Raw genomic sequence first — 14,637 nt, 5'->3', positions numbered from 1 at the left:
AATACCAGTCTCTATCACTTTTCTAATCTCAGAAAATATCGAAGGATAGATAAAATATTGTTTTATGACATAATGAAATAAATTTTCATTATTATTTTATACTATTTACTTTTACTACGATACAAAATTATACTGTATCATTATACGTAAGTAACGTTAGTGCGACGAATTATTCGAGTCTAAGCTTGTGCTTAGTAACTCAAGACTTACATTGGACGCGTATGTGAGACGCGGAGCTACAGAATAATTAAAATATGCAGTAGGGTAATCAAAAATGGGGTACGAATGCTTTCGAGTGAAAAGAATCAAGTTGCAATACCTTGGTGCGGTTGTTGTGCTATATCGCGATGCATTGACTCGCGAACTGCCTAAGGGTTTTCAATACTACCTGGAGCAGCGTAATGAAAGTGTCCCGTTTTGGAATCTAGAAGCTACCCGTACCATCACGAGTAATTGTTCTAGAGTTTACGTAATGGGCAATTTGTGATTTAGTTTGCGACTGGTCTAGAAGCCAACAATACTGTCACGAGTAAAGGTGATCGTTCTAGATCTTACGTATGGAACAATTGATTATTTAACCGTAAAATCCAGAGGCTACCAATACTATCACGAGTAATGATGTGCACTTTTTTTGCTATGCCTGCACCGGAAAAAAAAAAGAAGTTAGAAACATTTCATAAATTTTAGACACTTACTTTTGTTCTATTTTTTTGCAAAATAACTGTACACGCGGAAAGCCAGCGCATGGTGTCCAAAACCAAATTTAAACTGCGCTCGTGGAAGACCAAATGATAGCAGAGGTAAGCTCTAGCTACCCAGTCGACCTTTCAAGGATAAAAACAAACTGTATGTTCTTCGGAGCCTCCAAGCCTTGCTATAGGGAGTAGCAGACCTCGGTCACGTGCTAGCTCGAAAACGACGCAGGAAAACTTACTGGGGGAAAATCTTGAAGAAAAAACAATTGCCAAAAACCCAATTGGCTAGAAATGCTCTAGTTTAGCCAGTCAGAAATTGGCACTTCCTACATCCAGCTTACTTTTCTCCATGCATCAAGAGAAGGAAAGGTGATTCACTTACTTATGCCCTTCCTTTCTCCGATACATCAAAATGTTACAGATTTTCGTTGTGGCTTAATACTAACATTAAAATAGAACATTATTAATCTTTACTTATACTAAACATTATCCGGTTATTCAATCGAACTTGTTGCAAAAAGAGCGGTGAAAATCACTTAATATTTCGTTTCAGTTTTGATTAAATAAGCATTCGGTGCTGCGTTGTGATATTAACAATAATTTTAGTAGAACCTAATAACTATAATAGCTCCTAGATTTACTATAGGTAACACCTGTATACGTATCTACCAGTTAGACAAATTAGTGATAGTAATAGATTAATTAGCAACATTGGTATGTGTAGTTAAACCACTTACATCTATGGTAACAGTAGTGGGGTGCTTGTCAAGAGCCTTTGATTATTAACTTAATGAGATTCATCAGTAGTTTCAATTAGTTGATAGAAGCAAATGTACTTCGAAATGTTAGTAGCGTTTGGTCAACTTGTTTTTCGCTGCTAGTTGTTGGAGAGGAAGTCGGCTGGTGGTGCCCTGGGGAATCAAAAATTATGTTACCTGTGTTGGAGGTAGGAGTATAGACTCTATCTCGACATCTCTGAGTCAGGAAAAAGGTAAAGGGCTATTTCTTTTCCGTTTTACCTTACATTTGAAAAAGTAACAAAATTTATATAGATTACAAATTAGGATGTTGTGGATGGCTTATTAAACTATTAATGCGATAAAAAAAAGATTACTTGGTAAATCACGTTTCTGCAAAAATGAATGGTTAAAATTGGATAATTTCTTGGCAGTTAATAATGTTGCTAGGTTTAATTCAGTTAACATTTCTGTGTGTTACATGTAGTTGTTGCTTACTGCCGGTGTAGTATGTATATATTTGTATTTTAACTATATGTATTGATTCTAAGTTATTCTAGTATTGAATATTATTTCATGTAATCTTACTCTATATGTATTAACTCTAAGTTTTTCTGACATTTAATATTATATCTTAGTGCAACTGTTTCCAGTTTACGTTTGCACGTATTGTTTTTTACAGTTATTTCATTTCTCTGCATTGAAAACTATTTCGTTTACTTTTCATTTCCGGTCAGCATATGCCAGCGTGCATATGCATGAATGATAGTTGGTTATTGTGATACAGCTACTAGCAAACTTCCAGGTGATTTACTTCTTTTTAGAGATACGTTGGCCCCTGCTTTACATACTTCCGAATCAACATGGAAAATTCCAAAGGAATGAGTGGGAAAAAAATATTAGTAATTGTAGTTTACTGACATTTAACGAAAATACAATTTTTATGTATACAGTTTAATTTTATTAAATATCTACAATTAAAAAAAAATTTTTTATTGAAATTACTTATTTATTTAAAAAAATTATGTTTGTAATATTAAAACATTAAAGTAGAACATGAATGCATATGTATTCAAATAATATGTACATCAAGTTTTAAATAATATAAAGTTTTTATTTCATATAAATTTGTTATTTAAGTTGAAGATGAAAGGGTTAACTTTATTGAAATACTTGACATACGGCCCCTCCCAAATATAAGGTACAATTTCATTGTTCTCACCATTGTTTTGACATTTCTAATTATTTTCTGAAACCCCCCATAGTTCCTCCACAACCCCCTACACCTTTTTTTGTCCCTCCACGCCCCCCCCCCCCTTTACATACAAGTATTCATAATCTCTATTTTCAATATAATAATTAATACTTAATTTTAAAAATAATTCTTTTTGCCTATTTTTTTACGCTCTTAAAATGCAAATAGATAGACTTTATATACGTTGATGAAGTATAAAATTAATGTTTATTAATTTTACAAAATAATTGAGTAACATATTTAAAATTATAGTTTAATGATTACATTGGTTTCATTCATCAATTAGTGTAATGTTCTTGGTGTATTCCACTTTTTTTGTATTACTGTAATTATAAAACCATTATTTATTAGATGTTTCTTATTTTTATATTTTTTAATACTCCACAGCCATTTTTTAGAACTATGCTTAATAGGCTTTTCATTGCTGTGTTACTCTGCATGTATATGCTATTGTCATTGGCATATTGAAAAACCGCCTTAAATCTAATTCTTACATCAGTTACTTACACAGCAAGAAGAGAGTTATTTTGCATGGCTTCTAAACCAATGGACCATGGTTTTAAATACGCTTATAAGCTATTAGTTTTTCAGAAGTGCTAGCTAAGTGTGTAAAGATCAGATCCCTAACTCCAAAGCCTGTGTAGTCAAGCTCCTGAGCTATAAGAAGCCACATAAGCCACCGTTCTACCGTGGCTGCTATTTATTGCATGTATTTATATGATATGATACAATTACATATATAAACAAAAATGTTACAGTATTATTCAATAATATCCACCGAGGAAGTATCACCTGGTTTAAAGAGGTTAAATTACCTGTTAAATTCGGCTACATCAAAACCATGAAAAGAAAGAACTTCCCGTTCCCAAGTTTAAATTAGAAAAACAATCGCAAATTTATGTACTGTCTAGATAAATCATTAATTAATGTATATACATGTATATATGTGTGTGTGTATGTATATAATTAATTTATACCAACATTGAACGTACAAGCTAACGCAAAAGCATAAGCAGCCATTTAAATAATTTAAATTCGATAAAATAGCTTCTCGTTATTTTCTTAGAAGAACAACTAGTTTTTTCTTAGTTTGTGATAAAAATTGATTTTGTCGTTAAAAAATAATTGAGATATTTTTGATACTAAACCATCAAATTGGAATGATGGACTTTTTTCTGCAAATGTATGATAATATTACTATTGTATAACACATTTTTTTTCTTTGTAGTGATGGTGGCGCAGATTTTTCAGTATGTTATTTCTAGAATATTTATTAGAAAACTTATGTCATTAGAAAATTTGATTTTTTTCCTACAATTTTAATGTATGCATTTACATGCGCATTTACATATTTTCACGTTAGAATATAAATGGTGTGACGTGGTAACTAAAGCTATCACGTCACTGTATACCTATATTTCGGGGCAAGTCATCGGCGGCTACCGAGTCCTAGAATAACATATATATTTTCTATATGTACATCTATAACACATTAATTAATGTGTGTTCTCGGTGCAGCGGACTACGAGCCAGAGGAGAGAGAAGGGCCGAAGACCATAAAATGGATTGAAAGTGTGTGAGATATGATGGGGTGAGCATGTGTGTAAGATACAGAAGGAGAGAGGTGAGGGCTCGCGACACGTCGGAAAGGTGTGAGCGCCGAGCGGCCGCGTCGATTCCCTAGTTTTTGAAACCTCCAATAATTTACCGGTTTTTAGGCGTGTTGGAGATTTTTTGGATACACGGGAGGGGCGCGCGCATCTGTTGAAGTGTACTGCCATAACGCAGTCAGTATCGCGTGGAGCGGCATAGAGAGCAGATAGGATAGAGAGAGTGATTGAATATAGGAAAAAGTGACAAGTAAAGCAGAGAGTGAGGAAAGGGATCCAAAAAGAGAGCATAGGAGAACACTGAACAATACTGCCTGAGAGTTAACCGTGATAAATAAATAGCGCGAGAGCGCTGTGAACATTTATATCCACGAGTGTTTATTGAGAAGTAGTGCCCCCATTTGCCCCCTTCTATTTTCCTTTTAGGAGTGTCTGGTGTTTCCGAGCCAGACACCTGTGGCAGACCTTCCGGAGAAGAAATATCCAGAGTGTAGGGACATGGTAAGAAATTTAGTGAGAGTTTTGTGAGGGGATCCGGGACGGCTGTTTATCGGCTAGAAAAATCCTCGTCACAATGTAGTGACGTGGACTAAGGCGTGTGACTCTTGTAACACACGTATTAAGTAAAAGTACCTGGTGCTTGTATAATACTCAGTTTTTTTGAGTATGTTTAGGCTCTTATAACCGTGTGCGTGTCTCCCTTGGGGACGAGAGCTAGAGTTTTCTTTGAGCGCTGATCTTAAAATAACTTCTCACTTGTCAGTGAGCTGGCGCACATTTTCGCATAGCTAGTTACGCTAGAGAGTCAGCCCTTTCTTTAATTGCTGCGTACGGCCTTATCATTATGGCTGAGCTACTATCTTGTCTCACCTCGTCTAAATGATTTAATTAATTCAATTATTCAACTTGAATTTCTAGTGTTATGAGAAAGTTTTCACATTGTTATTTAGTTAAAGTTTTCTTCATTATTTTGGTCTCGTCAATTAAATTGGTAGCGCGTCGTGGGTTCTTTCCTCGCAATAGCGGTTAAATTCAGTATACGACTATTTTATTGCATAAATTTATTTGTTACTTTTTCGGAGAAATATATTAATGTTTTAATTTTATAGTTATTACTCACAATTTTAAGTTATTGCTGAATTTTTTTGGATTTCCGAGACGTTGATTCACGACAAAGGAAATAATAAGATTGTGCACATGATTCGAGGTTTGATTAGTTCTTTATCTTGCTAATTGAGCAATTCATAGAAACAAATCAATATGTATGTATATGTGTGTCAATCTATCTAAAATAGTCTATTTCGTCTTCCAGGAATCACAACTTCGTGTAAGGAGATATCGATCTGAAAATAGAATTGTAGTTAACTAAAATAGAGCTGTTTTCGTACGATCCAATACTTTTATGCTAGAAAATTTGGTATTAAACCCTGACATTGGCAGCACCACCTGAGGTATGCTCGTAGTCAAAACGAATAAGTCACTTATATAAACAAGTAAGTAAGCCTCTTGAAGTGAGTGGCTTAGAACGGTGAGAGGAAGTTAGGGGTGGCAAGAGTCGTCTTCGAGGATGTCGAATTGGCTATTAAGATTGATCAACGATGAGAACGCTGGGTTTTAGGCTCTAGGCGAGGTAAGACAACTGCTTCTGCTGAGATCCGAGTTGTTGCTGAAACTGGTGGGTGACTGACCAGTAAAGTGTAGCGTGCAAGATGAGTCGGTTGCCAGTGTAATGGACACTTAATTCCCTCGTTCGCTGTACGATCGTGCAAAGTGTAGATATTGGAGAACAAGTAGAAAAGAGATAACACGGTAGTGTACATATACAGTGGTATTTATTACATAAGCACTGCTCTAGCCATTGCTGCTACGTAAGTTTGCCGCGTAGGTTTCGATGAGCTTAACAATGAACAATTATTAAAATAATGACGTGCACGGTAGTCACTTAACTGCAAATTCTTAAGACAGTAATTTTTGACAATGTGACATATGGTCCCTTTCATCTTGCGTTTATAAAAATATTTTTAACTCTTTGTACTAACAAACCAAAGAGGAACCAGTCAGGAACCATTCGTTGGCTCAAATGCCTTATTTGCTTTTACCTACAGTATACTTTCCTTTTAAATTGTTGACTTGACTTTGTGGTGTTAGGTATCACTGAGTAGTACGTATAAAGTGGTGTTAGTGTGTCAGACGCTTAACTGACGTTGACCTACTCTGTAATTTTCTGTCTAATGGGATGCAGTAGTTACGTACTTCAATTAATTTTTTTATTTCACGTCCTTGTAAAGGTTTTAGTCATACGTAAGTCTGATTACATTTGTTTTATATTAAATTTTTTTATTCAAGCTAAATTTCTTTTGTATATGTAAATTTAGATACAAATTTAATCAAAAACCAATAATGTCTTATCTGATAATTAAATAAATCCAGTAAATCTGCTTTTAACATTGGAACGCAAGTCGATGGTCCTTTCTTTCTTGTTCCTCTTTGATTTACTTTTTAGGCAAGTCTACAGTGGCCTGGTTTACTCGAGCTTTTCTCACACAACTTAGTCTCTGAACTAAGTTTTACATTGGCTTGAAACGCACGCTTCTAACACGCAGCTTAATTATCGCATCAAGTTTTACATTCGCTTAAAAGACGCAACAGAAGTCACTCTCCAACCTTTACAGTTACTTTAAAGCACTAAATAAAAGAGAAAAGGCATGTATTAATATGTGGTGAGAGTTATTATACTCTTGCATTTAAGTAGGATACGGCAGGTTAAAGATCCGAACGATCAATCAGAGCTTCTGATGGGATAGAATTATCAGAAAAGCATGGTTAATTGGGGAAATTGCTATTAGCGCGAAAAAAATCGTGATGGTAGTTATTCGGTTTCTAAACAAATCTTAATAGTCTTAGATTCCAAATTGTGTCAGCTAACGGCCAAAAAAAATGGTTAATGTGGTAAAAAATGTTGTACTTTTGAAAAAGATGTGTTATTTCAAGACAAAGAAGATGAGCTCCAGGAGAATAAAATTGGCCCCGCCATTTTTTTGCAATTTGCTTAAAAGTGCTCTTTTGGACTGTTTTTTAAAAACCTATAACTCACGTTCATTTGAATATTAGAACTTGAAAATTAAATACAAGGTAGATCATGTGTACCTTAACATTCATACTCTATTTCAATAGGATCGGTTTTAAACTTTTTACAAACCACAGCAAGAAGCAAAAAATGGTCCCTCCGCAAAAAAGTTGGACACGGTTGGTTTTTTAACATATTGCCATTTTTCAAACGGCATTATACTTGTTGAGAGTTATTCTACAATCTACCAAAACGTCGTTTCGTTCGACATTCCGGAAGTACGCGAAAAATCGATGTCAAAAATCAGCTATTTTCCGTGGATGTGGCGACGGCACGGCGAAGATCATACACAGAAATAAATGTTGTAATTGTTGACACTTTACATTATTGAGGATATTAGGGCTAATTGATGTTGTAAAATGAATGCTTATAAGATAGTTGGAGATTGCACGTAAGAATTAGATTTTGAGACATAGCTCTTTTCAAAAGAAGTAAGTTATGTATCGCACTAGAAGTATGCTATCGTCATTAGTATAGTGAAAAACCGTCTCGGATTTAATTGTGACATCAATCATTTACACATCAAGACCCGAAAATGATGAACCTGCAATACCAGGCACGCCGAACTACGAGATCTGCAGCCCTAACCGCTGTACTTCCGTGGCCCCATACAATATATGAAGTATAGGAGTTATAGAGGAAAAACTATTACCATAATTAATATGGAAGTAAAAGTTATTTATATAAGTAAGTCGTATCATAAGATCTTATTAGCAATTATCAATTAATTGAAATTAGAAGTGCCAAAGTAGTGATTTCGTCTGCTGTACGCGCATCGTACTTATGTGGCAGACAAACGTGCATATTCATCGGTCAATCGGAGTTCTGTAATATTTTTGCTTAGACTTTCAACTATGAAACTATAAGTATGTTTTTATAAGTTATTGGACGTATGCTAACTAATGGAAACAGTGAATAACGTCTAGAATCACTAAACTTATTTGTTATCAGAATATTATTATGAATAGCATAATAATTTTTCAGTAAGCTTATATGTTTACTACCATAAAAAAGATACCTTCCCATACTTCAAAATGCCAGTTTTGACCATGAGCGGAGGGCGCTGCAGTCATTTTCGAAGCGAAGTGTCTAATTCAAATGTTTTTGATCTTTAAAATTTGGCTTAGGCACTAGTTCAATCAAATTTTTATTTAAAAAAAAGTGTTTTTGTGCATATAACCAAGATTAAATGTTATGCATAGAGCATTTAAAAATCATAATGAAGTTCACATTGCCACAGCAGGACTGTGGTATGATTTTACATATTCATACACAGTATTGTTGATTACTGTACCAATTACAACAAACTACCTTATAAATACTTTTTACGTAAGTTTAATCACTCATAAACAACAACGTTAACTTTTAAATAGCCATTTGGCTTTTAAATTTATTTACTGACGTTATACTAAGAAATCTACCTGTAAGTAATTTAATTTTTTACCGTATCCTTTACTTTTCGTACAGTGAATATACGAATCAGAGGACCAGACTACCAGTTTTTGTCGTGACACAGAGCACTGCATCTTATACACCTGATGAGTATAAACTAAAATTTTAAATACGCTGTCGCTACGCATCTACGTTAATGTATTCCTTAATGTGTACATTTTAATACGTAAACGTTAAACAATTAAGTAAAAATAATAGTGAGAGTGTAACCAATTACTGCGATGGTAGCAGTCATAACGTATTTATTGATAAGACAGAAAAAATAGTATATTACTCACCTAGGGAGGAAAAATAAAGAATGTCTCAGATTGCAGGCAATTGACAAGCATGCGATCTGAGGGATTCTTTGTTTCCTTCCGTGGGTTGTACATGATTTTTCATCAACCCTGCGCCAAGAAAAGGGATTCTGCTTCGTGGAACGAAAATCCCTTTTCTCGGCGCAGTATGATGAAAAATATATTATTTAAACCGCCAACGTTTTCAAAATAATTGAAACTTAAATTTGTTTAAATTTTATGTATCAGAACCTAGAAAAAATACCATTACATTATTGTTACTAGCATAAATATGTTATTACACCGTTTTTGGGTCGCATGCGACATTACCTTTTATTTTTTATTTCAAATAGCCTGCCACTATTTCTCCGCAAAACTTTCTGCTTCCTACAGCGTCTTTGTTTTCTGAACATCTTTGTACATATTTTAAACTGTGTATTACTCATCGCTGGATCTTATTGCTTATATTGTATATTAACATTTATGGTCTATCGTGTTTTTTTAGTTTCAATATAGATTCAGTGTATTTAGGCAATATAATTTCATTGGGTCGTAGATGTTATATGACTTAGATATCTTTTTATAATAATAATGAATTGTTCTTAGTATATTTTTAATGTAATAAAAATGGAGAATTTATTATTTAATTACATTTTGTACCGTGTGATGAACTTTCCAGATCAATTTTTAAATTTTTACGAGCATTAATCTCAGACTGTAATTTTTCTGTAGGTAGCACCTTCTCTTCTTCTTGCTCTACACCACCTCCACCTTTTGACGCTGCGGTGCATTCAAACGATCGAACGTTGGCTTTTAGTGGTTCTAACTTAATACAGCATTCATCTACCCATCAAAATCAACAATACAACAGCATATTATCAGGTTGCCATACGAGCCGAAGCAGGACATCGCATTATTCTCTTGCAAAAAACTACCATGACACTGTCAGGCATGTATATATTAATCACAGTGCTACGGGAATTTGTTAAAATTCGTTAGGAATTCTTCTTTTTTTTTTTTGTCATTAAAGTTGTATGTATTTTTTAAAATCTATTTTAATGCATTTTGTGCTTGATCTAAATTTGTTTTAATTTTTAACTTTTTCAACGTAAATTACTGATTCAACAACATTCCGATTGATCAAATGTAAGCTTTTATAAGTAATGTACCTAAGGATCTCTTGCTACAGCATATCAGATGTTCATTTGGAACAGAGTTGTAGTGATGGTAGTGGCAGTGGAGACAGCCGAAAAACCAAATCCTCCCTTAGCGTTGAAAGTAGTGGAAGCAACCATGGTCGAGGTGGAGTACTTACTTGGACTCCACCAAGTGGTAGTGCTGAACGCTTAACACCAACTTGGACAGAGGGTACACCTTCTTTTACTGAGAGTTCTAGCAGTGGTGATATAGGTGAGTATATTTACGTCTTTTTTCTCTTATTTAATTTAAAAAGAAAATCAAATGTGAGATAAGTATATTGTATTTATCTACTAAAACCGATCTGCAATTTATAAATAATCTGGTGCTGACGCGTCAATTATGTGATTTTCTTTATAATTCCCGATGAAACATTATTGTTGTTATGTGGGAAGGAGGAGATAGACTAGGCAGAAAGAAGACAAAACATTTATACAAACAATAAGAAGCGTGTAAGAGCGAGTGTTGGGGGATCAAAATGGTCACGTTAGGGTCTCTAGCTCGACTGCCACACGTTCATGAATATCTGAACCGCTTGTGGCTCAGCTCTGCTGACGTATAAAGGTTGCATGAACACAACACCATCCCTTTTTGATTAAAAGGTAGTAAAATGAATAATGTAGTTGTTGATTTGTATTTAACGCCTGCTACCGTCCCACCCTCTTGGCCGCTTTCTGGAGGCACGGCATGGAGCCGTGGCTGGTTATTAACGGTCAGACTGAAAAGTGAAAGAAGACCCCGAGAAAAGCGAGCGCAGCCGCTATTGTATCTTCAGCTGTACAGCATTTGTCTTCGTGTATTTATTTTTATGTTGTAAGCTCTGCTGAAATTAGCAGCCACGCATCATCGTCCTGTATTGATCATACATTCCTTTCAATAAATAACCAGTAAATCAAATATTGGTCCTTCGAGCCGGATTAAGTTAGTTGGAATGTGCAGCTGAGGACAGGTTACCTCGAGGCCTCTGTCAACTTAGGGACAGCCACAACTACGTCATCCTATTTGCAATATAAGTAAGTCGTTCACATGTGCGACAAAACTCCTGCGTCCGAGAACGCATCGAGAAAATTGGGGCTCTGCTGCACGTGATACAGTCACATAGAGTGGTGCCACGCCAAGAAAATTGCAAGGTTAGGAGAGAACGCGGGCCCTGATTGCACGTGGTGCAATCATACGGAGCTATACCAAATAACGAGCAATGGGGTTTTATGTGAGTCCTCGCTTGACGCTCTGAGAGGAAACCGTGCAGACAACTGCCGTCCAGTTTGTGTCACGAAACCCACGCCCGAATGCAATTACCCAGCTCAGAATGTTGACTGTATCATGTGCGATCAGGCTCCGCTTGGGAGACGAGTGTCAAGTCTAACATGTGATCTCTTTAAACGAAAGCTGGTCAGACGTTTTTGCCACGCAGCAAGCTCTTCTCAAGGTTCTTGACCAGTTCGTACAATTCATCCAAGGCATCGAAGCTTGGAGCATGGGTCTCGTCGAGGCTAGACTGGAGCTGCTCAGCAGCTATTCGACCAATTTTCAGGGCAACCAGCCCGACTTGGTTAGAGGTGCTTCCGAGGACAAAATCGCCCCCCTCATACTCCTGTATGGATCTGATGATGTGAAGACGCCAGTCTCTCCAACACGACGTAGAAAGATTGTACTACCTCAAAGCAAACGTCCGTGGCGAAGCAAGGGCAGTTCTGGACACCACCCAGCTGGTTAGGTCCAATTACTCGATGGCCTGGAACCTCCTTACTTTACGGTTCGAGCACCACTTTCTCCTCGTACAGGATCACGTCATGGCGCTCAGGGCGCTCAAGTCACACCACAACGAATGCGCTGAGGGTCTGCAGGGCCTGCTCGACACGTTGGAGAAGCACCGGGACCAACTGAAAGTACTAAAGCAGCCCTTTGAACACTGGGATTAATCTCCTTCGCATCAACCACCATGGATCCATCCACTCGCAGGGCATGGGAAGACGAGCTCGAGAAATTGAAAGCAACTCCCTCGGCACCCGAGGAAGTAGCTACGTTCACCGCACTGTCCAGCTTTCTCAGAAGGCGCGGCCGATCGTTGAATTCGATGGAGGCCTCGCGCGCTCCACCTACATCTAGCAGTTATCACCGAACTTTGGCTACCCACGCAGCTGAAGTGGACTGCCTCGCTTGCCATGCGCCTCATTACATGGACCACTGCAGCTAGTTTCTGGCGCTGAACGTGTCCGTGCGATGCGCCCTAGTGGCATAGGCCAAGCTCTGCTTCAATTGTCTGAGACTGGGACACCTGGCACACTCCCAGGGCGTATATCAACACTGTCGTGCGACGCACCTTAGCCTCATCCACGATGCCAGCCGAAAGCATCGGGCTGTGTCGAATGCCGGGTCGGCTCCCGTCAAACAGCCACTTCTTGATTCGAACCGCCAGAACGATCCTCAAAATTCAACTGGTGAGAGCAGGGGAGCGATCGGTCACAGCACAAGTTCTCGTGGACGCCTACTCAGAGATCACTATCACCTCCGAGAGGGTCGCCCAACGGCTCGGCGCCGACCTACAACCATCTGCCATAACCATCTCGCGCTTCGTGGGGTAGGGGGGCATCTCGCACTCACCATGGACAGCTCAGCTAAAGCTACAAGCTCAGCGTTCCACTTGGTCGCCGTCGCTGACTGCGCACTGCTTGCCTTGGATGGAGCTCCTGACCCCCGCGGTCTCGCTTCCCCCGAACATCCTCGAACTCTGGCGTGACTTGCCAGGCTTTGCAGATCTGACCTTTGACACCCCAGGGAACGTCGACATGTTACTTGGTGCCGATGTGTACCCTCATTTACTGTGTCCAGGACTCTTGCGCCGGGGAAGCCTAGTCAGACAGCTCACCGTTACTGGTTGGACTCTTGCTGGCCATGTTCCTAGTCACGCTGCCCTGACCTCAGCTGTCACCTGTATTGTGACACAAGACGAGGCCAAAGCGCCACCGTGGCATGATTAACTCATCGCACTGATGCAGCCCTACTAGGAGATGGAGGACGTACCACGCATCACGCGCCAGTCGCCGGATGACGTGGAGTATGAGGCCAGCTTTGTTGATCATCGTCGAGCAGCCGACGGCCGCTACATTGTTCACCTCCCACTCAAGCGCGACGGAATTTCCTTATTAGGCGAGAGCCTGACCGCCGCAGCGCCGACTGAAACGTGCTCCGGAAATGGCCATTGAGTATACTCGCTTCATGGGTAAATACTTTCAGCATGGGCACTTGCGACTCTTGACTGAAGCCGATCTGTGCTCATCTTTAGGCCCAGTACATCATATTCTGCATCATGGATTTTGGAAATTCGGGGACCAACAAAAAAGGCTGCGTGTTGTGTTCAATGCGTCTCGACCTATATCCAGCGGCCACAACCTAAACGATGCCTTGAACGCCGAACCAAAACTTCAAGCCTGCCTGCCGAGTGTCTTTGGAGGAGACATCCAATCTCTTTTTGTGTGGATATCCAAATGATGTTTCGTCAGACTTGGATCGATGAGTGTGACGTCAACCTGCAGAGGATTCTGTAGAGCGCTGACAAAACTGTCCCACCGCAGCACTTTCAGTTGCTGACTGTTACTTATGGCGAGGCCAGTGCTCCCTATCTCTCCTTGCGGACGATCTTGCAGTTATGCGATGACAAAAGCGAAGCGTGGCCCGAAGCTGTCCCGATCATTTGAGGAGATCGCTCACTAACGATATCCTGCCTGGCGCTGATGATGTAGAGACAGCCCGACGTTGCCACGATTAACTGCTCGGCTTGCTGCGGGCAGGAGGCTTTTCGCTGAGAAAGTGGGTTGCCAACGAGCCAGAACTACTGCATTATTACATCGAAGATTATTACAAAATATTAGAATGAGTAAAAGATTAATTATACAATTATTAAACTGAAGAATCTGTGTAACGCTTAAGCTCGATTTTAACTTCGGTTGGCTTCGGAAAGTCTTCACTTATATGTTTTTCTGCGCTGTTTTTATTATTAATATCTTTGATTGCTTCCGTATTTTGCATGACATTATTGCCGTTGCCGTTATTTAGAAGTAGGGCTACTGATAAGGCCGTTCTGAGTATGGCTTTTAGGATCTTACGTGACTCCATCAGCTGACAGGGAACGGCCCTGCGTATCGACGAATAGTTCATTTACTGATGTTTCATTCTGCATATCGTGTGTTACAATCGGTGCGTTGTTGCTAATGATCTTGATGTCATACCTGCGGGCATCATATCAAATACCTATGATTGCGCCGAATAACTGAGTGTTTCTTGATTTC

The 14,637-nt window shown here is 38.5% G+C and overlaps 1 protein-coding gene across 7 annotated transcripts in view; it reads left to right on the top strand.

The window, feature by feature from the left end:
* Positions 1–14,637, top strand: part of PIP5K59B (Phosphatidylinositol 4-phosphate 5-kinase 59B) — a 712,665-nt gene that overhangs the window by 533,960 nt on the left and 164,068 nt on the right. For all 7 annotated transcript variants that reach the window (XM_089598110.1, XM_089598109.1, XM_089598112.1 and 4 more), the window contains 2 exons: positions 9,884–10,100; positions 10,341–10,561. In XM_089598110.1, coding sequence (XP_089454236.1) covers positions 9,884–10,100; positions 10,341–10,561 — 438 coding nt within the window. The remainder of the gene's footprint in view (positions 1–9,883; positions 10,101–10,340; positions 10,562–14,637) is intronic.

Source organism: Copidosoma floridanum, unplaced genomic scaffold, assembly GCF_036245765.1.
Source record: "Copidosoma floridanum isolate Cflo_tuat_1 unplaced genomic scaffold, Cflo_Japanese_pri ptg000005l, whole genome shotgun sequence".
NCBI lineage: Eukaryota > Metazoa > Arthropoda > Insecta > Hymenoptera > Encyrtidae > Copidosoma > Copidosoma floridanum.
Note: the sequence above shows the minus strand (reverse complement) of the source record. Positions and strands in the feature narration are given on the sequence as shown.